We start from the raw sequence: 23,679 nt of genomic DNA on the forward strand, positions 1-23,679 counted from the left end.
AGGGCTAGGCTGTCCTTTGGGGGCAACTGGGCTGAAGGGGTGGCTGTGCCTGTGTCAGATGCCAGCCTGGGCAGCAGCCCTGCACTGAACTGTGTGAGGAGCAGGATTTTTTCGGTGCGCCCCCTCCCTGTTCTCTGTCCAGGCAGTGGAGGGGCTGGGGGTTGGTCCCACCCAGCCCAGGATGTGGCAGGATCTGTTTTTACCCCCCCCCCCCGGCCTTGCTCCACTGAAGGGGGGAGGGCTGAGTTGCAATTGACTTGCGTGGGATGGGGGAGCCTACGAGTGGAAGCCCCCACCCCGCCTGAAGTCACTCCCCTCCCCCTCCAGCGGGGGAGCTGCACCTGGCCCTAGGGGCTGCAGGGTCCGCCCCTCCCTCCCCGCCTCCCTGCGCGGCTGCGGGAGGCTCCTTGTCCCGCTCGCAGCCTTGGCGGGCGCGATGCGGCGGCCGGGTGGGAGGGGGCGGAAACCCACCCCCCTCGCCGAGCAGCCTCCTTTGTGAGGGCTCGGCCGTGACGCGCCGCCCTGCCCGAGCTGCGGCCGCGCCGGGGAGCGTCCGAGGGCTGCAGGCAGCGCGGGAGCCGATGGAGCTGCCGGAGGGTGAGTCGGGGCCGGAGCCGGGGCCGCGCGCTGGCGGGCAGGGAGTTGTCCCGGGCGAAGTTTCCCTGCAGGCTCCGCTCCGGCCGCCGGAAAGCGGGGCGCCTGCAGGGGAGCCCGAGGGCGCCTGTGCTGGCGGCGCCGGGGGGGGGGGCGCCCGGGAGCGGACTTGGCCGTGGCCTTGGCACTCGCCGCCCGGGGGGGGAGGCGGCCGGACGGGTTCGGGTTCAAGGAGCGCACAGCTGTGAACCTTGGACCGAGCTCAGCAGAAACCCCAGCGGCGCCTCGGCGCAGAACCCGCCCGAGCCCGGCAGAGCCTGGGACCGGCGCCCAGCGGCTTGCTCCGGCCTGGGAGGGGGGAAGCAAGGAGGGTCCCGATTAATATAAAACCGTGTGTACAGTGCGGGCGCCGAGAGCCATTGACCCAAACTGTGACCTGGGATATGATGGAAACCACTTCCAGCCGGGGTGCAGCCGCAGCACCCCGCCCCCCAGTTCCAGCACCTCTCACCCTGAATCGGGATCTTTGCAAAGAGGCGATGGACTCTAACCAAACGTTTGGCACCGAAGCCCCGCGTAGAGTCTCCCTGACTAGGCTGGGGTTTAGGGGTGACTGGTCTTGGCTGGATTGACATGTACATTAGCAACAAGTGAGTTTGGAAGTTGAGATCAGATTGATTCAGCTCAGTATTCTTCCTGATCTCCTGTGGGCTCTCTCCTTTTGAGCCCATTCATTACTTTTCCTTGGACTGAAAGGAGATTGGGGCAGGGACTGACCCCTTTTGCATGCCTGGAAACAAGCAACTAGCTCACCTTGGACGCTACCATAAACAACATCATAATCCTAATAATTAATAACTAATAATATTTACTCCTTCACTGCTGTTGACTTATTAACTAGGGCTCCTCTACAACAGGCAACCCCTGATCTTTGCTGATCCCTGCCAACTCCATTGCATGGTCTCTGCACGTTTGGCAGACTGGCCCAGCTGCTGTATTCAATTATTGTGCAGACAGGCAGGCAGCTCTCAATGCATTTTGCACCTTTTGCTCCAGAGAATCCTGGGAGTGCTTGAGGCATGAGGACAACAGCCAGCTCAGAAGAGACTGCTGGTGCTGCTGAGTGAGACCTTAGCATGAGTTTGTGGGATGTCAGCAGGGTTAGGGTTGTGTTTGAGCAGACAAAAGACTTATCAGACTCTTTATCAAAGGTTCATGTTCACCACTTAAATTAAAGTCTGGGCTGATAATTTTTTTTCTTTATGTGCTGGTTTGGCAGTTTGTAGCATAAATCCATTTATACAAAGGCAAGAGTAGAAAAGACCCAAACCATTAACTCAAAGTACATGCTTATGCTGTGGTCTTGCACTGTTAGGGTAAAATGACAAGAGTATGAGTTACAGATGGAGCATCAGCCTTTACTCTTTACTTTACAACCTTGACTCACCTTGTGTAGCAGCTATCAGAATCTAGCACCTAAAATCTGATAGTATTGACTGAGAGATTAGTCTTGTCTGTAAACACAGCACTGAGTTGTATAATATATTTTTAGATCCTTCAAAAACCACATAAAACCTATCTAGTTAAACACTTATTTTGGAATGGCTATTTATTTCCTCAGCACTGTGATGACCAACCAAGAAAATCCATATTTAGGCACTTTTCAAAAGCCCCAGTCTTTTTTTTTTTTTTCTATTTTTTAATACCTATTGGAGCTGTTACTACTTAACATAAACCACTTTCAGTCTGCAAATTGAAAACCTCTGGGCCATTATGGTCTATTGCAGCTAGCTGACTGTCTCTTGAAAGCCATACTTTCTCACAGCAAAGAAAAGGGAAAAAAAAACACAAACCAAAAGAAACCCTTATGAGATTCATGTTTAGAAAATTGGCTGCATACGTTGTAGCTGCTTTTTAAACCTCAATACTTAAGTCACATTTTCCATTTGAAATACTAAGAGTACTTAAACTATATTAAAGAGAGACACTCCATTTAAAAGCCCCCCCAACTTTGAAGTTTTGTGAAAGCAAACTTTTATAGAATCTAAAACAATAGAAATGTTTCTACAGTTAAAAAAAGTTCCAGTGAAAGCATTTACTTTGTCAAACATTCCCAGTAGCATCTGAAACCCAAACACTGCAGTACTAAAGCATTTGAAAGTTGACTATAAACAAAAGTGATAGTGACTTTGTTGACTTTCACTGTCCAAACAGAGAAGTTCAAAATGTAAATGGAGTATAGTGACAACATATTAGAAATTAAAAATATTTTATAAACATTAAATATCTGCTCTAAAATAAACACAAAACATTATTTCACCTTGAGTAATCCTGAGCGTTGTAACAGAGGTAATGATGTATTCAGAACATATCTCAAACTAGAACAGTTGCATTTATAAACTGACATTCAAAATAAGGTGGGCCAAATTCTTGATGTAATTCTGTCAAGGTTTTTTTTAATCTATGTTACTCATAATCCTTAGATTAATAGAGGTGGGGAAAAAGCATGTTACAAATCTAACTGAATTCAATGAAGTTCCACTAGGGATGATGTCGTCTATTTTGAGTAAAAACAACAAGGAGTCCGGTGGCACCTTAAAGACTAACAGATTTATTTGGGCATAAGCTTTCGTGGGTAAAAAAACCTCACTTCTTCAGATGCAACTGAAGTGAGAAGTGAGGTTTTTTACCCACGAAAGCTTATGCCCAAATAAATCTGTTAGTCTTTAAGGTGCCACCGGATTCCTTATTGTTTTTGTGGGTACAGACTAACACGGCTACCCCCTGATACTTGACATCTATTTTGAGTATTCATTTTATAAATACAAATTCACAAGGCCCCTTCTTGCTGGCAGTAGGTGCAGATTTAGTCAGCATAGGAGCATTAGTAAGGTGATCAGGCGTGCTGGACTCCTCATCTCCTCTAGACACCGGAGCCCTGATTCACTAAGGTATTTGTTCATGTGCTTAAAGTTAGTCAGATGCTTAAACAGTTCTGTCACGTCTCACATTTTATTATGAGTCATTTGGTGTTTTTTTTAAAGCCCCAGTTTCTAGAGTCAGGTGATTACCTGAGAATCTCACTTTTTTTTTTTAATGGCAATTACATTTCTAGCTCTCATAGTTGCAGAGAAGCTATAAAAAGGCTAAAAAAAGTATTACTTTAAAGATCTCAGAATTTTTAAACTAATCTCATAACTTTTAGGAACCGGACTCATGATTTCTGAATGCTGGGGTTGGCAATACTAGAATTTGTCCCATTTGACTTCAGTTCAGCTGTTTGTATTTAAAATTAGGCACATGCTTAAGCACATTACTCAAACTGGATCTGGGGCACTGAGCTTCCTGAGGCCTCCCCTTTTGTCACTCTGAACATGCAGGCAGGTGCCCACTGGCTTTCTTCCTCAGGGCATGGCTCAAAGGCCCCTGCTCGAGGCACACATTGCAGCAGCAGTGGCGAGGGAACACTCTTTCAGAGACTTGAAGCAGTTTTGAAATCTCCCTGCTGGCTGCGGAAGCGCTAACTGAACTGAAAATGTGCAAGGAGGCCAGGGTTTTGGTGCTGTTTAGAGCTTGAAATGCCCCGGAGATGCAGATTCAGGGAAGAGTGAGACAGCAGGCATTAAAATCCAACAAAGAATGGTGGTGGTAAAGCAGGACAAGAAGGGTTAATGTGAAATACAAACATCTGTGGGGTGATCAGGGTGGCAGAAGGGCAGGTTGTCTGAGGCACCTGGACAGAGGGAGGAAGGGCATGGGAAATCAAAATCCCAAATAAGAGTTTCACTGTCAGTCTCATTCTGGGTGTATGCTGTTGGTCTTGTTTATTTACATTGTGAGCTCTTCAGAGAAGGCACTGTGGCTAGGATTTTCAAAGGAACCTAAGGTATTTAGGATCCTAATTCCCATTGAATTTCAATAGGATTTGAGCATCAGACTCTTTAATTCCTTCCTTTATTTGTACAGTGTCCAGAACAATGGGCACTATACAAGCTGTCTTGTTCTTGACTGAGACCTCTGGTGCTACTGGCCAAATACCGTATATACTCATTCATAAGCTGAATATTTTTGGTAAAAAAGTGACTTATCAAAGAGCGGGGGTCAGCTTATAAACAGGTCTACACCAAAATCTGATGATTTAAAACTCCATGGAATCATTGAATTGAATATCTAATACAGGGATCGGCAACCTTTGGTATGCGGCCCGCCAGGGAAAGCACCTGGCAGGCCGAGCTGGTTTGTTTACCTGCTGCGTCCGCAGGTTTGGCCGATCGCAGCTCCCACTGGTTGCGGTTCACCGTTCCAGGCCAATGGGGGCTGCAGGAAGCAGCGGCCAGCAAATCCCTCAGCCTGCGCTGCTTCCCGCCGCTCCCATTGGCCTGGAGCGGTGAACTGCGGCCAGTGGGAGCCGCGATTGGCCAAACCTGCAGACGCGGCAGGTAAACAAAACGGCCCGGCCTACCAGGGTGCTTACTCTGGCGGTCTGTGTGCCAAAGGTTGCTGATCCTTGATCTAATACATTGTAGTTTTGTTTACCTGGAGTGTCTGCAGGCATGGAGCCCCTCAGCTCCCTGTGGCCGTGGTTCGCCGTTCCCAGCCAATGAGAACTGCTCATTGGCTGGGAACAGTGAACCACGGCCACAGGGAGCTGAGGGGCTTCATGCCTGCAGACACTTCAAGTAAACAAAATGTCCTGACCCGCCAGCGGCTTACCCTAACGGGCCGGGAGCCAAAGTTTTCCAACCCCTGAAATACAGGGTTGGCTTATGAAAGGGTCATACAGTTTTTGCTATTTTTACCTATCCATTTTGAGGGGTCAGCTTATAAACAAACAGGCTAATGAATGAGTATATACGGTACATCTTTAGTAATAATATATTTACTTTTAAAAAAAAATGTTTGCAACTTACAAATATATTTTTACTTTTCAGAACTGGCAAGAAAGCTTTCTCTAGGGCATAGACTTACTATGTCAAGTTTTCACTTGGAATGCATTTTGACAGCCCAGTTATGAACCCCTAAAATAAAGTTTTATAATAGCAATACTAACAGACCCTAAGCATTAGTGGTGCAAATGGTGCCACTCTAATTTGTCTGTCAGTGTGGCTTGATCTGAGTTAGTCCATTTGAGGATTAAAAAGACAGGGGAATGTAAATGTCAGAATGTGAGCACTAATGTTCTGTTTCTCATCTGACCATAAACTTTATCCAACTGAAGCAACTGTGAACTTTAAGATGAATTTAGTCCTCCAGACTAGTTTGTAAATAAGTCTTAAACTATTATTCATGATTCGCCATATTCAGAAAACTCAGTAAAAACATCTGAAGCTATTTACAATAGCCTGCCATCAAAAACTGTGTCTTAATAAAGGTTTCTACTGTGAAAAACAAGCAGGTTTTAAGATGCTTAAAATAGATGGGCCCTTGAACAAAGAGTGAGTTACATATATGTCACGTGTAAGACAGTGTTATGTCTGCAGTAAATGCTCTCTATATATGGTATGGCCAAGATACAACAGATCTTATGTTCTGACAAAATGTTTGTATAAAAAAGGAGTTGCTCATTCTTTTCGAAGCGTTAACATCTATTCAGTGCTCAGTGTGTTTTCAGTTTGCAGCACTGTGTTACAAATAAAAGAACATTAGTTTTTTTATTGAGAGAACTAAACTGTATGGTTGAGAAAAAGCAGTAGCAACTATTGCTGTATTTTCTTTTTGAAGGACTTCAAGAAGCCTGAACCTTTTTTTTCTTTTGTTGGCTCATTTAACTTTCATATGAAAATCAATGTGCCATTAAAGAGATCTTTTTTTGTTTGTTTACAATTATTGCAAAGTGATTAATAATGACATCACTTTCATGTGGTTTTCATTTTTCAGATAATCTAAAAGATTTCTAGTAGTGTTGCAAAGCCAAAAAAAAATACTCCCTCTTTTATTTCACAGCTGTAAACGGAGACATAGGTTCAAGATACTTTCCCAAGGTCACATGGAGAGTCAGCATTAGAGTTGCGATGAGATCTCTTGTCTTCAAATATAATGCTCATTCTAGTAGCCTAGGGGCGGTCAACCTGTGGCTCTGGAGCCATATGCGGCTCTTCACAAGTTAATATGCGGCTCCTTGTATAGGCACCGACTCCGGGGCTGGAACTACAGGCATCAACTTTCCAATGTGCTGGGGAGTGTTCACTGCTCAACCCCTGACTCTGCCACAGGCCCTGCCCCCCACTCCACCCCTTCCCCTGAGCCTGCCATGCCCTCGCTCTTCTCCTCCCCCGTGAAGCCTCCTGTACACCATGAAACAGCTGATCAGGAGGTGCGTGGAGGGAGGGGGAGGCACTGATCGGTGGGGCTGCCAGTGAGTGGGAGGCGCAGGGGGTGGGGGGGGAGGCCTGATGGAGGGCTGCTAACATATTACTGTGGCTCTTTGGCAATGTACGTTGGCTCCGGTTGGCCACCCCTGCACTAGCCTATACCCCTCTCTGTGGTTGTTACTAATATTTAGCACATTTTGTGAATAGCACTTTTCATGCATAAGTATCAGAGGTCAGTGAGGATCCTTAGCCTCATTTTCAATGAAGCACAGAGAGGGTAAGTGACTCACCCAAGGCTATGCATCGAGTCTGTGGCAAATCTGGCAGTAGGATCCAGAGGTTCAGTATAACTAGAATTGTAATTTGTGCATTGCAGGGCCTAAAAACCTCATGGAGTGTTGTTTTTTTAAAAAAAACAACCCACAAAAAAACCTTCATGTCTAATGGGCCTTCCCTGTATCCAAGCTCACTATCAGCAGGTTCCCCTTGTAGTATGGTGCTGCATCACTACTTTATCTTAATACTATGAAATCACTAGGAAACCAGTTAGTAGGGAGGGTGCGGAAATGTGAACACCTGGTGCACCTTTCTGGAGCACTAAGTGGAATAAGTCTCACTGCCCAGTCTCCTTTTATTTCTCTTTGATTGTGTATAACTAGGGGATAAAGGCCAGTGGCAAAAAGTGATTAAAATGAATGGAAGACTTAAGTTTCTGCAAACACTCCCAAACTGTACACACTGGTCTTTCTGATTGGGCGTGGAATGCCGCTGCGATTCCGGAGAGCCCTGCAGTTCAGAAGTCTGTATCTGGCACAGTGGGAGGACAGAGCCCCTGTGTCACCCAACTCCCGCCCCGGGCAATGTAGGTTCGGGTGGGGATGAGGAGAGGCTGGGGGCGGGGCAAGGAGGAGTTATGTGGGGGGTCATGTGCCCCCCTTTAGCTGGTGCCCACCCCCCATTTGTGTCTCTCCCATGAGTCGCTTGTGCACAGCGTACCAGTAAGAAATAAATTCTACTTGCACCACTGCTTTCTTCCTCCTCTTTCTTTTGGTGTCACTGACTTCTGTTGCTATTTGGTCCTTGTGTAAATAAAAACCATACTTCTGTGGAAGTTAACAGTGCTGTCCACCCTCTATGGTTCCTGGGTTGAAGTCTCCTCATTTTATGTCCAGACCTAGAGACTGACCCTGCCGTGAAAGAAATTGGTGGCGAAACTCCCGATACTTAATAGGGGCAGGAAGGGGTACTCTCCACTCACCTGCATTTGCTGTGCACAGCTCTTCTTTTTCATAAGTGGCTTTTCATCGTCATTTAATCTCAGGGGAGACTGTAATATCCCTTGGGCTGTGTTGTGTTGACCTCAGGCAGAGAAAAGGCGATCTAGAACTTGGCAACAGGCATGAAAGGACTAGGAGTAAAAAATAGTGACCCAGCTACATGTACTTAAACAGTGTGTATGATTTTAGTATCTGTTCGACAACACTGCTCTCCACTTTGCTTTTTGTTACAAGCTCTCAGCCAGATTTTCATTTATGAGGCTGTAAGAAAATTGTAGGTTGTGATTTTTGGTGTGGAAACTGCAATTTTCAGCATTCACCACATCTTAATATAGTTGACAGAAATTGGAGTGGTGTTATGACCCCATCCCTCACATCGCAAAGTCTGTCGCTCATGGTGTTGCAAAGCCACACACTCAAATTTGTCCTGGCTGTGCCCCCTGACTCCCCATTACCTGTTGGGGGCAGAGGCGGAAATGGATGAGGGAGAGACTGGGGACCTGTGCAGGTCAGGGCTAAGCTCCCAGGGATGATTGTCCCACTTGCTGCCTGCGCTCAGTCCTGCTGGCACTGGCCTCACGCTTTGCCCAGGTACAGTTCTGCTTTTGCTGGGAGGTGCGGGCTGGGCCAGCTGACCACCAGCAGCTTCTCCTTGACCACGAGGACTTGGCCTTCAGCGACTCCCTGACTGCACCAAGGGATGGACTTGGGGAGGCTCTGGTAAAAGGGTTAGGGTGAAGGCTGGGGCTTGTGTCCCCCTCAGGGCACGGAGCAGGGATGGAGAACCCCAGTGATGCCAGTCCCCTACAGGGCCTCTAGGATCTCTGAGCTGAGGCCAGCTTTATGTTACAGGGGTCCCCCCGCCCCCATGTGTTGGACGATTGAGGATACAGCTCTTGTTGGAGCAATAAGTACCGTGCTGTCAGCTTGACATCTAGGAAGTTAGAAAACTACCGTATATACTCGTTCATAAGCCGAATATTTTTGGTAAAAAAGTGATGCATCAAAGAGCGAGGGTCGGCTTATAAATGGTGATTAAAATTTGATGATTTTAAACTCTATGAAATCATTGAATTGAATATCTAATACATTGTCATTTTGTATGATGCATAAGTATCAGCGTCTGCAGGCATGGAGCCCCTCGGCGCCCTGTGGCCGCGGTTCGCTTTTCCCAGCCAATGGGAGCTGCGGGAAGTGGTGCGCCACTTCCCGCAGCTCCCATTGGCTGGGAACAGCAAACTGCGGACACTGGGAGCTGCGGGGCTCCATGCCTTTGAACACTCCAGGTAAACAAAACGTCCAGGCCCGCCAGCAGCTTACCGGAACGGCCCACGAGCCAAAGTTTGCCAACCCCTGAAATATAGGGTCGGTTTATGAAAGGGTCATACAGTTTTTGCTATTTTTACCTAACCATCTTGGGGGGTTGGCTTATAAACGAACGGGCTAATGAATGAGTATATACGGTATATATGTTAAGTCCTGCATCCCTGCAGCTGCCCACGCACACCTGCAACCCCAACACCTCTGTCCTGAAAGCCGGTCTGCTCTGTAACTCCACCACACCTCTACCTTGACGGCACCTCTGCATGCACCTGCCCATCATGACGGAGGGGTGGCTGAGCCACACTTGAGTACCATTGCAGCCCTGTGTGCCAGGTGCAATGCCACTCACTGAAGCATGGATGGTGGTGGTTTGTAGTGGTACTTGAACTGACTGCACCAAAACTGAACTTTAACAAACTCTGGCTGCAACTTTTGAACCAAAAAATCCCAACTTTATTACAACCTTATTCATATACACCAATCCCCCTTTATACCATTCTGGTGGTGTAAAGGTGCCTTAAAGGGGTAATTTATAAGGTAATCTACTCCTTTAAAGCCTTTTACACTGCCAGAGTGGTGTCAAGGGGCTAGAGTATAACTGTGAATCTGGCCCTCAGTGTGGAATGAAATCCCTAAGGCAGTGGCTGTGGAAAGCTTAACAGCTGTGTCTCATTGGGGTCTATTCTGTGGTAGTCTTACTAGGCCATAGTAGCATGGGGAAGATAGCTGTCAGTGTTGAGGAAAACTAGTGTCAAACATTAGTCGTCCCATCCCCCCTCCCCAGATAGTAAAGACATGTGCAGTGTTCCTACTAGCAAGAATTGGAACCATTTTATAAAAAACTTAATTTGCACAAGCGTCTGCAGTATGTTTTAAAGTGTTAGGAGCATCAATTGCTGTTTTGAAGCAAGCTCTGTATATTGAATAAAAAGCTGGCATCAAACAGTGAATGGAATAATGTACAATTCATACTCTTCAAATCTGTTACTAGTAGGAAAAGGCATTCCTTTTGATGACAGAATCTTCAAGGCGTTAACAGATGGGCTGGAACAGACTACAGGAAGCTCTATTGTAAGAGACAAGGAGCTATTAAGCATCTTAGGGCCTCATGAACATGAATATGAAAATGAATAATTAGATACTTTAAATTGTATTCCAAGACATTTCATTTTCTCTTTTTAAATAATTAAGTTCTGGGATTTCTTCACAGATTGCTTTGATGCATCCTCTTAGAAATCTCTTGGATGGATGAATATTCAGTTTTGAGAGTGTATTTTGTGTAGAATTGCTGAATGAATATAGCATTTATAGAGCACTTGCCACTTTACTCTCTTCAGCTATGGACTACTTATAAAGTGCTTGAACTGATGTGCAGTGCCATCAGTGAAGGGTAAACTCTTCTGCTGCTGCCATTTTATGATAGTCATTACATGTAATCTAGTTAAAGGAAAGGGTGAAAAATCTATTGATATAGGAGACAGACCTAAAGAATTCACTTCCAACAGGAGTCTCAACCAGAAATCTAACCTGTGTCCTGGAGACAAAAGTTTTTAGGAACCATTACATGTGCACAGCAATACACAGACCTTTACAAGTCATATTGGGAACTAAAACCAAGATTTTTGGAGACTGCTAAACTCCATATTGAGGACCTGCCTGATTTCAAAAGTGCTGTACACACAACAGCTCCCACTGGGTGCTTGAGTTTTTGAAAATTAGGCAGGTACCGAAGTATGGATGCTAGGCCAGTGGGAGCTACTGGTATTCCTGATTTCTGAAAATGAGGTAGGTGTCTAAATGGGGATGTATAAACTTGCTTCAGGCTCCTATTTTTGAAAATCTTGGCCTACCTTTTTTGGTTTTGTGCTTGTAGGGTCGTCCGAGCACAAATTTGGAAACTTAACCCTGAGCAAATATTAACATTAATGAGGTTATGGCTACTTCAGCAATGATTTGGAGCACTGAGGCTGGAATTGGGTGGACATTATTGTACTGATCATTGGATGCTAGTTCTGTCACAGGTACAAGATCTGCTGTAGCATTCTTGTAGAAGGAGGTTCCTGTAGAAATTTCCAGATATGGGTGTGCCACCTTTAGTAGAGATCACTTTTTCAACCTGTGCTGGTCATCTATTGAGGCATCACTGCACAATCACTGATGGAAGCCGTGAGAGAGAAGTCTCCCGATGCAGTCAAGTTATCTGTTGCCATCCTCTGTGTTCTCTCTCATTCTCTGGAACTTTCCCATTTGTGTTTCGAAGAACGACTAGGACCTTTACTTCAGCTACATACTAAGAAGGTTGGGGGGGTGGGAGTTTGGAGAAATGAAAGAGAATTGCTGAGAGAGAGTGTGGAGGTGAGACACTGAGGCACTAGGGGGAATAGAGAGAAAATACAGAAGGTATAAAAAGGAGGAGAAAGGTGACTGTGAAGAGAGAAATGTCTTGAAGAAAGAGGGTTTCTGAGTAAAGATGAATCAATAGATATGAAACATTTTAAAAATAATTAATTACAGAACAAATAGTCTGAGCTAAACCATGGACACTGGAAAACACAGGAAAAAAGCTACTTCTGGACATAGAAAGAGAAGTGAAGAATGGGAAGAGAAAAGGGAAATAAATGGGAAAACAAATCTGGTCTTTATTTAATAGAAAGTCTGCTTTACTATATAGCATCCTCAGTGGTGGCTTGGCCTTTTCTTGGGATGGGGCATGGTTTTGGAAAGAAAAGGCTGACTTTGTACCTGGCTTTGGATGTATAGAAAGAACAGCAGCATCTCAGATCGAGACCCTTTTGGGGAAAAATTGACAGGTATCCCATGAAACTCCTCTACAGAGACTGCCAACTGTCAAACAGTGCACCGAGCAGCACCTTACCCTATAGCATCTTTAGAATCTCAGCCATCTTGATGATGCCAGAGCATAGCAACCATGAAACTGACTAATAGAGTAGGATAGAGGACCAAATCCTCAGCTGGTGTAAATGAGTGTAGCTGACTTGAACTCAATGTATGAAATCCTGGCCCTTTTAAATTAATTGGAGTTTTGCCATTGACTTCAGTAGGGCCAGGATTTCACGCCATGTGTGTGAGAGTGAAGTCAATGGAGCTACACTGATTTATACTGTCTGAAGATCTGGCCCACTAAGTTGAGACAGGCTGCAAAAAAAGTCAGTATTTGAATTATTGAGCTCCATTATTGTTTGCAAGTAGGGAACATGTTTTACTAATTAAAAAAGAAATGTATTGAATGTTTCTCTTCCCCTCATGCCAGATGTCAGAGAAACCAGAGTTATGGGATAGATGGGATTGCGGATAGGAAAATCTCAACCTTTCCAGTTTCCTGTGGTAGGCAGGTATGCCACCTTCATGGAACACTCCCTACTGATTCAAGTAATTGGTGACTTGAACCGAAGCTTCCCATGGTGTAACTAATGGTGCTACCTGCTGAGCCATTCTGTAGCTCTGTATTTCTAATTGCAATTGGAATTCTTAGCCCGTTTCTGAACAGCAGAAAGTCACAGAGCCAATTGTGGAAAACAAAAGGATTCTAAGGGCTGGATTTATCAAAGAAATAAAGGTAGAATTTTTTTATTCCTTTTGTTTCTGACCTGAATAAATAAATGGCATACTCGTTCAGCAAATGTCTAGTTGTTTTAAACTTTTAGTACTATTGTCTAAACTTTTAAGTACAGAAAATAGAAGGTCCTCTGCCTTTAGTACTGATCTTTGAAGAATTATACATATGCTTAACTTCATGTATGTGAGTAGTTCTATCGAAGTCACCAAGGGTATGTCTTCACTACCCACCGTCCGGATTGGTGGGTAGCGATCGATCCAGCGGGGATTAATTTATTGCATCTAGTATACATAAATCGACCCCTGAGGGCTCTCCCGTCGACTCCTCTACTCCAGCGCTGCGAGAGGCACAGGCAGAGTTGACGGGGGAGCGGCAGCAGTTGACTCACCGCAGTGAAGACACCACGGTAAGTCAATCTAAGTATGTCAACTTCAGCTACATTATTCACGTAGCTGAAGTTGTGTAACTTAGATCGATCCTCCCCCCCATTGTAGACCAGGGCCAAGACTATGCAGAGTTAAGCCCATGTGTAAGTCTTTTTGCAGGATCAGGGCTCTGGCATTAATTCTTTACCACATGAGGAGCAAGTCTGCATGAGAAGTGGCAAGATCAGTTTAGAGTTCAGGAGTTTCCTACCTGGCAAGTACCTGTGATGCCAACAAGCCACAATGGTTCACCAACTGAGCAGCGGATGGCTAGTAACACCACCCTAAAATACACACACCCCAGTGTCTGGAGTTGCTTGAATCAGCAAAGTCCAGCTATTGCAGCTTGATAACGATGATGAGTGAGCGGCCAAAGCAGCTGCTTTCTGTGGTGCAGAGTGGGGAGAGCTTCTACCACAAGATACTTCTTACTCACTTGTAAGCAGAATTCATTGAGGTTATAGTTGGTAGCACTTGCACAATCTTAATATTTTTACTGTTAATTTTTACAACTCATTAAAAGTTGTGAAAGTACCAAAGACCTAGTTCATGTATGTTGTAAGGATCATGGGAACTATCAGACCGGAGATCTGTCTGTTCTGGCGCCTTGTTTCTGACAGTGGCCTGTACCAACTACTTCGAAGGAAGGTGCAGGAAACACAGTGTTAAGTTGTCCGATAACTGCCCGTCCCAATGGAAATTTCTTCCTAACTCCCATTCTAGATTGGCTTATATCCTGAAGCTTGAGCATTTATGTTCCAAAATTCTTATGCTGAAATTCTGGTTCCACTGAAGTCAGTGGGAGTTTTATTGTTGACTTAAGTGAAGCCACAGTTTTAAAAACTTTACTATTATAATTCTGGATATTGCTGTCATCCATATAACTGTTCAATTCTCTTTTGAATGCTGCAAACTTCTTGGCCTGAATAATATCTTTTGGCAATTAATTCCCCTGGCTAAGTGTGTGCTCTGTGTGTGATTTGAGGAGGTGAGGAGCTGGAAAAGGAACAATTCCTTTCTTGTTACCAGTCCTGTTGATTTAGCTTTGTAGAAATGTGTAGATTAAATGGTTGCTACCATAATTTTATTACTTTGTTGCACTCCAAAATTTGATCTCTGTTTAGACATTGAACTTCATGTTTATTTTCCCCCAGCTGCCACACAGCTTGGCAGAATTCTAGCATGTTGAACTTGAGTTCATTAAGGGAAACCCACAGACAAATTGCTTCTGACTGTACTATAGGGGACATTGTTAGTGGCTTTTTTTCTCTATGTGGTTTGTGACATACTGAGTAATCCTATCCCTGCTCATTTCTCAAACACCTGTTGAAATGTAACCTGTTTTGCTGGCATCTAAAAGCATCTTTGAAAGCACCATTTTCTCCTCTGCCAAGCAATGGATTTGTGATACGCTTCAATATGCTAGTTTATTCTTTTGTAAAGCAGTGCTGTAAGTTTGCCTAGAATTCTGTTTTTTCTCACTTTGGCCCTGATTCTGTGAACGTGCACATCCTTAACTATGAAGGGAATGGTACTACTTGCATGCTTAAAATTAAGCATATGTTTGCAGGATCTGGGCCTTTAGTAACAGCTGCTATTAACAAAGTTGGCAGGCTGTGGCGGGAGCCTTGTCTGCTCAGAAGGATGGACAACAGCTGTACTTAGGTTTTGTTGCTATGAAGAGAGGATGTTTCTGTTGGAAGTGCAAATAGGGCTGGGGAGAAAAATGGAGTTCAGCACAAAGCCTCCATTAAACTGCTGGAACTGAACTCAGGTGTTGGTCAATAAGTAATGCCGCACTTAAGTTTGCAGCAGCACTACTGCTGGAGAGGTGACTGATACTTCTGTTCTGTGGCTTATGTCTCCGAGAGAACCAGGAACCTTAGGGTGGTACCTTTAATTAGGGAGTAGGATGAGGAAACCACCCTAAAAATAAATCCCTTCATTCACCCCTCACATCCAGGCCGAGTCTAAACCCTGCTGCTTCTTCCTCCACAACATCTTCTAGATATGGGGTTCTCAACCTTTTTCTTTCTGAGGTGCCCCCCCCCATGCTATAAAAACTCTATGGTCTACCTGTGGCACAACTGGTTTTCTGCATATAAAATCCAGAGCCTGTGTTAGGGGGTAGCAACCAGGGCAATTGCCTGGGGTCTCATGCCACAGCCCCCCCCCCCGAAGCTAAGCTGCTCAGGATTTGGCTTCAGCCCCGGGTGATGGGGCTCAAGGCTTCAGGCTTCAGCCCCATGCAGTGCGGCTTCAGCTTTCTGACCTCGGCCCCAGTGAGTCTAATGCTGCCCCTGTTTGGTGGACCCCCTGAAATCTGCTCATGTCTCCTAGGGGGCCCCAGACCTCCTGTTCTAGATCCAACCTTTTCTCTCTGACCAGATGGTGAAGACTCCTTTCCAGGTCTGGATCATCTCTTATCTTGGCTATTGAAACTTTTCCGTCTGTGGTCTCTCCAGCATCTATCTTGCGTCACTCTAATCCATACAGAAAGTAGCTGCTAAAATCACCCTCCTAATCTGCAGAATTGACTGTCACCCCCTTTGAATTTCTCCAAGAAGCCCCCACCTGATGTGGCGAAGTCCCTCATAATTCCGCTTCTGCTGAGTTAAGTCATAGAGTTGAAGGCCAGAAAGGCCAGATCACCTAGTACATAAGAATGGCCATACTGGGACAGACCAATGGTCCATCTAGCCCAGTATCCTGTATTCCAACAGTGGCCATTCCCAGGTGCTTCAGAGGGAATGAACAGAACAGGCAATCATCAAGTGATCCATCCCCTGTCGTCCACTTACAGCTTCTGGCAATAGAGGCTTGGGACACTCAGAGCATGGAGTTGCATCTGTGACCCACCTGGCTAATTGCCATTGATGGGGCCTATCCTCCATGAACTTATCTAGTTCTTTTTTGAACCTTGTTATACTTTTGGCCTTCACAACATCCCCTGGGAATGAGTTCCACAGGTTGATAGTGTTTTCTCTGAAGAAATACTTCCTTTTGTTTGTTTGAAACCTGATGCCTATTAATGTCATTAGGTGACCCCCTAGTTCTTGTGTTATGCAAAAGGGTAAATAACATGTCCTTATTCACTTTCTTTACACCATTCTTGATTTATAGACCTCTATCCTATTCCCCTCCCCCCTTAGTTGTCTCTTTCCCAAGCTGAAAAGTCCCATCTTTTTAATCTCTCTTATGGAAGCTGTTCCATACCCCTAATCATTTTTGTTGCCCTTCTCTGTACCTTTTCCAGTTCTAATATATCTTTTTTGATATGGGGCGAACAAATCTGCATACAGTATTCAAGATGTATTCTGACCTGCTGCGTACCACAGGCCACTAAATGACACTCAGCCACACCTGACTTTTGGCTCTTATCATTTTGCCTTCAGATCACACTGCTCTGCTTCCACACTTGCCATCATCCCTCTTCCCATAACATTGCTTTAGTGTGAAATATCCTTTGTGAATGGGTGTACCAAGCCATCGGAGCCCCCTTGTTCAAATCCTTCCTTAAGATCCATTTTATCATGACACCCACCTAGATTGACCAAGGGCTTGTCTTCATGTACAGCTGTAGTGCTTTAGTGAAGACACTCCTATGTCAACGGGAGAGCGTCTCCCATCTGTATAGTTAATGCCCTCCCCCCCCCACCTCTGAGAGGCAGTAGCTATGTTGGCAGGAGAAGTTGTCTACCCAGGGGGTTAGGTTGATATGACTGCATAGATTTTTCACAACCCTGAGTGATGTAGTTACCCCGATATATATTTCTGTGGGGTATACCTGGCCTAAAAGTAAAAACAGACCCTTGTGTAACCTATAAAATGGCATATACAGACCCTTGTGTAACCCATGCTAACCTAGGGTAGCTTTGTCTCTCTTTGTAATGGCTAGATCCCTTTTATAGAAGTTTATGAATGTCTATTCCCTCTCAGTTAATGACCCTGTAGATCAGGTAGTTGAGGCTTAGACTATGTCTATACTTAAACTGCTATAGCAGCATAGCATCTGGGTTCAGGCCCTGCATATATCTCAACCAAGGGCATCATTACATGTGCATGTTATTTTGCTGAATAGCCACATATCTTATTGCTATGACCACTGTCTTTTCTTCCTGAATCTCCACTCCTGTATTTTGTGGCCTTTTTGTTACATCATGTATTAAATCAGACTCTAAGCTCTTTCAGACAGGGTGCAATGGCAATTCTGAGTGGGGTAAAATAACAAAGCCAACTATCGCTGTGGTTATATAGCATTGCCCATCATTGTTAAAAGCTTTAGAGGCTTTATTCTGGAGTCTGCCCTCAGGCAAAAATAATTTTGATTTCATCAAAGCATGTAGGAGCCAAAGGATCTAGTCCATTACACATGCATGAATATTTATTCCTGATATTACGTAAGTAAGTCAGTATTTCATTACTAGTAATCGAGTTTGTGGGTTACTTTTAAAAGTGCATTAATAGACTTTTTTTCAATTTTCAAATTATCCTTCAAATTAAATTTCTCAAACTAATGATAATGGCTAAGCAAATGGTTTACAATGACACTTTTAAAGCTGCTTAATTTTGTGGGGTGTTAATTTTAAAGTAAGTACCTTTTTAAGTAGTTTAATTTTAATGTGGGATGGGATTTTTCAAATCACATAAGTGACTCGGGCACCAGTCCCATTGGAAGTCAGTTTTGAAACTCTTATTTTTGCAAGACTTCTGCAGATCCCACTTTCAGTGTTTCAGTAAGTTGAGTATTAAAAGATATTGCCTAAAGAAATAAGCTTTTCCTTTTGTCTTCCCTGCTGGCTATCCTGGTGCCAGATATCAAGGGGAGGTCACACTTAAAGAGATTAGCAGAGGACAGAGTGAGATAAACCCTTGTCTTAACAACCAGGGTAGACAATACTTTCCATGATGCACTGACTGCATCGATCAAGGGATAGGGGAGGGATGTCATTTAGGGTATTATGGTTGGCATTGATTCTTTTTGTATCTAATGCCAGTATAGTAAAATGAGACTAAACTGATCTGTTCATAATGCATGCCTAAAATGAAAGCACATTTGTTTTAAAAATATGTATAGAAAGGGAAATGTTTTAATGGAAACAGTACCAGTGTTTGTGGTACTGTAAGAGTTTGTGTGTAGAATTTAATCTTGCCTTTGGGTTTGAAACTGGTTCTAGAATATCTTAATTATGCAGTTTTAAATATGAATTGTTTGTGCACCTATAATTTGAAAGGTAAATTGTGTAAATGGGAAAAAATTGTTTATGAACAAGATTTTTCTTGTTATTATATTTTCCTTTTATATTAGGAATGTACAGAAAATGGCTGATTTCAGACCTGATTTCATTTTTCTATAAGTGAAAAATAGCCATTGTTGCCATGTTGTTAGTCCATACTTCAAACTGGTGCCTTTGAGTACTTTTTTTCAATGGGCTATTAAATATATAGGTCTCAATCCTGCAACTAAACCTTGGACCCTTGAGACCAGACCTTTATGCCTAAACACAAATCAAATGGCAAATGCATTTACTTTGGAGGTCCTTGTTAGAGCATTCAATTACAGGATTGGGGCCACAGTTTGTAAAGAAAAATGTTTATCATGGTTTTGCATTGTCATTTTCCCACATACTTAGTGGCAGCCATTGTGAAATGTGTCTTAAGTAGGCCTTATGCCAGCGGTCTTCAACCTTTTTAAGCACATGATCACTTTTCGAATTTAAATGCAACCCACGATCTACCTCAAAGAAAATGTAGAAGTAACAGTAATCACACAAACCCAAACACCCTTGCCCCGCCCCTGCCCTGCCCCTTCCCTGAAGCCCCGCCCTGCTCACACCATCCCTCCTCCCTCCATCACTTGCTCTCCCCTACCCTCACTCACTTTCACCAGGCTAGGACAGGGGGTTGGGGCGCAGGATAGTGTGCGGGCTCTGGGCTGGGGCTGAGGGGCTTGGAGTGTGGGAGGGGCTCTGGGCTGAGCCTGGGGCAGGGATTTGGGGTGCATGTGGGGGTTCAGGGTGCAGGCTCTGGGAGGGAGTTTGGGTGCAGGAGGGGGCTCAGAGCTGGGGGAGGGGATTGGGGTGCAGGAGGGAGTGCAGCCCAGGGTTGGGGTGCAGGAGGGGATGCAGGCTCTTGGAGGGAGTTTGGGTGAGGGAGGGGGCTCAAGGCTGGGGCAGGAGGTTGAGGTGTGGGCGGGGACTGGAGTTGCCAATCCTCCTGGTTTGGCTGGGAGTCTCCTGGAATCTGGCCCAATCTCCTGGAGGCTACTTCAGCCAAACCGGGAGCTACCTATCCGGTGCGGCAGCAGGCCGGCTAAGACAGGCTCCCCTACGTACCTGGCTCTGTGCCTCTCCCAGAAGTAGCTGGCACTGTCCCTGTGGCCCCTGGTGGGGGGAAGGAGCAGGGGATCTCTGCGTGCTGCCCCTGCCCCGAGTGCCGACTCTGCAGCTCCCATTGAACAGGAACTGCAGCCAATGGGTCCTGCGGATGCGGAGCCTGCGGGCAGGGGCAGTGCATGGAGACCCCCTGGCCACCCGCCTAGGAGCTGCTGCCAGAGGGGTGTGCTGGTAGCTTTCGGGAGCTGCTCGAGGTAAGAGCCGACCCTCTGACCCCATTCTGCACCCCAACCCCCTGTCCCAGCCCAGAGCCCGCACTCAAACTACCTCCCAGAGCAGGGCTGGCTCCAGGCACCAGCGCAGGAAGCAGGTGCTTGGGGCGGCCAGTGGAAAGGGGCGGCACGTCCAGGTGGTCTTTGGCAGCAATTTGGCGGTGGGTCCCTCTCGGAGGGAAGAACCGGCCGCTGAATTGCCGCTGAAGAATAAAGCGGCGTGGTAGAGCAGCTGCCGAAGTGCCGCTGATTGCGGCTTTTTTTTTTCTCTTTGCCGCTTGGGGCGGCAAAAAAGCTGTCCCAGAGCCCAACCCCATACCCCCTCCTGCACCCAAACACCCTCCCAGAGCCCACACCTGTTCCTGCACCTCAATCCCCTGCCCCAGATTGGTGAAGGTGACTGAGGGTAGGAAAGAGCGAGGGACGAGAGGGGATGGAGTGAGTGGGGGCGGGGCTTCAGAGAAGGAGTGGAACAGGGGCATTGCCTCGGGGAAGGGGCGGGGCAGGGCAGGGGTCTTCGGGTTTGCATGTAATTAGACAGTTGGCAACCCTAGAGGGGGTTTGGGGTGTGGGCCCCGTCCGGGTGCTGCTTACCTCAGGCGGCTTCCGGGTGGCGGCACAGCGGGGCTAAAGCAGGCTCCCTGCCTGCCCTGGCCCCACGCCGCTCCCAGAAGTGGCTGGCATGTGGGGCAGGGGGAAGGAGCAGGTGGCTCCAGGCACTGCCCAAATCCACAGGCACCACGCCTGCAGCTCCCATTGGCTGCAGTTCCCTGTTCCTGGCCAATGGGAGCGGCGTTGCAGGAGAGGGCAGCGCACAGAGACTCCTCTCCACCCTCCCTGGAGCTGCTGCTGGACATGCCAGCCGCTTCTGGGAGCAGCACGGGGCCAGGGCAGATACAGAGCCTGCCTTAGCCCTGCTTCGCTGCCGGACTGTTGGCGGCTGATCTCCCTGTTTGGCTGCAGGAGGGTTAGCAACTCTATCGCCATCAACTGTCAATCGTGGAGCCTCTGACAGTCAGAGGCTCCACGATTGACCAGTCGATCGCGATCTACCAGTTGCTGACCACTGCATTACACCATAAACTGTGGTGTAAAGGTTTCTACATACTCGTACACAGGCTAAGGTCAGAATTTGTAGGAGTTGGGTGATCTCAAGATGTTCTATAATTCCTTGGACCATATACGTAGATGGGGAAGACTAAGGAAAAATCCTGGGAATTGTGGTCTTGCATTCAGAGTGGGCCTGAACTGAGCAGGAAGTCAGATTAGCATCCGAGCACTGCTCTCTGTTTAGGCCTGGCCATTAACTAGAGACAAGATGCGATAGGTAGTCTTAATCTAGTCTTAAAGATGGATTGCTAGGGTCAAGTTCGTATGTCCTTGCTTATATCAGTTTATGTTGACTACCGAAGTTAAATTCCACACACTTTCTGAGGTACAATATGATCCCTTCCTGAGAGCAATCTTGCATATGACGTTCTTCCAATGAAAATGTCTGATAGGTTTATAATACTTTGATTTTAGGGCAGTAGTGAGAATCCTGATCTAAATATTTGGATTCTGGAAAAGGTTTCTTTTTATGAAACATGAGTATTGTATGATGGAACAATCAACTTGCAATGACTTACAAGGAAAAATATTAGAGGGAGAGAGAGAGGTATGCATCCCCTTCCCCTGCTCTACCTTGTTACTTTTAAAAGTATTTTAACTTTGAATAATTATATCCTTCCTTCAAACCCAAAAATGTAGGATGCTCCGAGTAATTGCTGTTATTTTTGAACACGAGGTTGAATTATACATCTTATTTGTTAGTTCTTTGTTTCAGAAGATATACACTATGTAGCACAAACCATTGGGCTAATTCACTTCTAGTTTATTCTTCTTGGCATAATCCAGGGTACAAAGCACCCAGTGGTGGTAAATTTGATGGGTGGGGGGAGTTTGCAGTAGTGCTAGCTTAGGGCACTCTTTCTTTTGCAAAGGAGACCTCCTGGCGATCAGGCCAGCATTTGAGACTGAAAGTGCAGACCAATAAGATGCACAGTCACGGTGGCTGAGGATGCATTAACGTGGCATTCTTCACTAGTGAAGGTCTTTTAAGCAGCCCATGCCAGATACATAGTTCTCCTACCCATTTACAGTGAAATACCATGACCTATGGTGGAGTGGGTCTCACTGATACAGGAAGGTGAAAATCTCACCTCCTTACGCTAGTAGGAGTTAATCTGTCTTCATGTCTCACTTTTGGTGTTGTACATTGCCAAGCACTCAGTAGGCTTGTCTTCACTAGAAAACTAACTAGTGTTAGAATGTGATCTTGTGGAGCCAGGTTAACAAACATGAAGTCAAATATGACTTTGCAGTCTGTGTAAATAGAGACAGGTCATGTTTAACATCACATTGGCTGGTCATGGCTGCTTGAATTAGCGGATGCAAGTTCAAACGTTGTCTGTCCTTGTCTATCTATCCTCACTGCAAAATGATGTTTATCATCATGTTAGAGCATGATCTTGGAGTCATGTTAACTAACAATACTTAATTTTCTAGTGAAGACAAACCCAGTCAGTGCTAAGCAGATAAACAATAAATAACAAGGTGTAAAGAATTAGTGCTTTTTTTAAGAAAAAGGATGTTTCTCCTGAATCTGTGGATCAGTCTTGTGCAGTATTCTGTATTAGTATAGATTTACACTTACTTTTATAAGTTATAAGTTATTATAAGTAAGAATTACACTTACTATTACACTTACTATAGGATAAGTCATAACTATACATGGAGCTGTTGATCATTGCATATGGAGTTAGGCCCACAATTTTCAGTGATTTCATGTGCCTGGTTCTCCTTTGTGTTTGAATATAGGGTAACTTAAATTTTTTTTTGCTAGGGCTTTTGCATGCAGAATGGACTACAAAGCACCATACGTTTAAAATCAAGAGTGCTTAATAGTTAATGATTTTCTTCAACAGCATATCAATCCCCCTGGGAAAAACAGGCTATAACAAGCTGTTTTTCTCTTCTCTTTTTCCATTCTTTTTTTTAATTATAGGCTTGATATGGACTTCACTGTTAGGTGGCATAGTGGGCTTTGGTCAAAAAAAGCAGGAAGTGATAAAGAGAAACACGTTTTGTCTGCCTCCACCCCAGTGTTCCACTTGGAAAAAAATAAAGATAGGAACCAACTTTATTTTTTGAATTCATTCTTTGACTGTGAGATGGGTGGGACTTCACTTCCAAAGAAGTGAGTTAATGTGAGGACTGTAGAAAAGACTCATTTGCACTTCTGCTAAAAAATAACACAGTTGGATCTAGAAGGACCAAATTTCAACGACCTTTGGCAGGATTTCCCTCCCCCCCAGCACATTGATTCATTGAAGACTCCTGAGGGCGGACTACAACTGTTCCAGGTATCAGGTCAACTTGTGGTGTGTATATATATGGTATTTCCACTGGTGATCAGTGCTTAGAAGAACTGAGCCTGTAAGCTGGGAATGGTGGGAGTGAGCATCATGCAGAAATAGGAAAAATCCTGTTTTTTTTGAAGGAGGAGGCTTGCTAATGATCTTAT

At 45.3% G+C, this 23,679-nt stretch overlaps 1 protein-coding gene across 1 annotated transcript in view; it reads left to right on the top strand.

The window, feature by feature from the left end:
- The first annotated feature begins 458 nt into the window (after positions 1-458).
- The window catches only part of FGD3 (FYVE, RhoGEF and PH domain containing 3), a 184,924-nt gene continuing 161,703 nt past the window's right edge, over positions 459-23,679 (top strand). The window contains exon 1 of the mRNA XM_045024952.1: positions 459-597. Within this exon, the coding sequence (XP_044880887.1) occupies positions 582-597 (16 nt within the window). The 5' untranslated portion in view covers positions 459-581. The remainder of the gene's footprint in view (positions 598-23,679) is intronic.

Source organism: Mauremys mutica, chromosome 7 (assembly GCF_020497125.1).
Source record: "Mauremys mutica isolate MM-2020 ecotype Southern chromosome 7, ASM2049712v1, whole genome shotgun sequence".
In the NCBI taxonomy this organism is placed as follows: Eukaryota; Metazoa; Chordata; order Testudines; family Geoemydidae; genus Mauremys; species Mauremys mutica.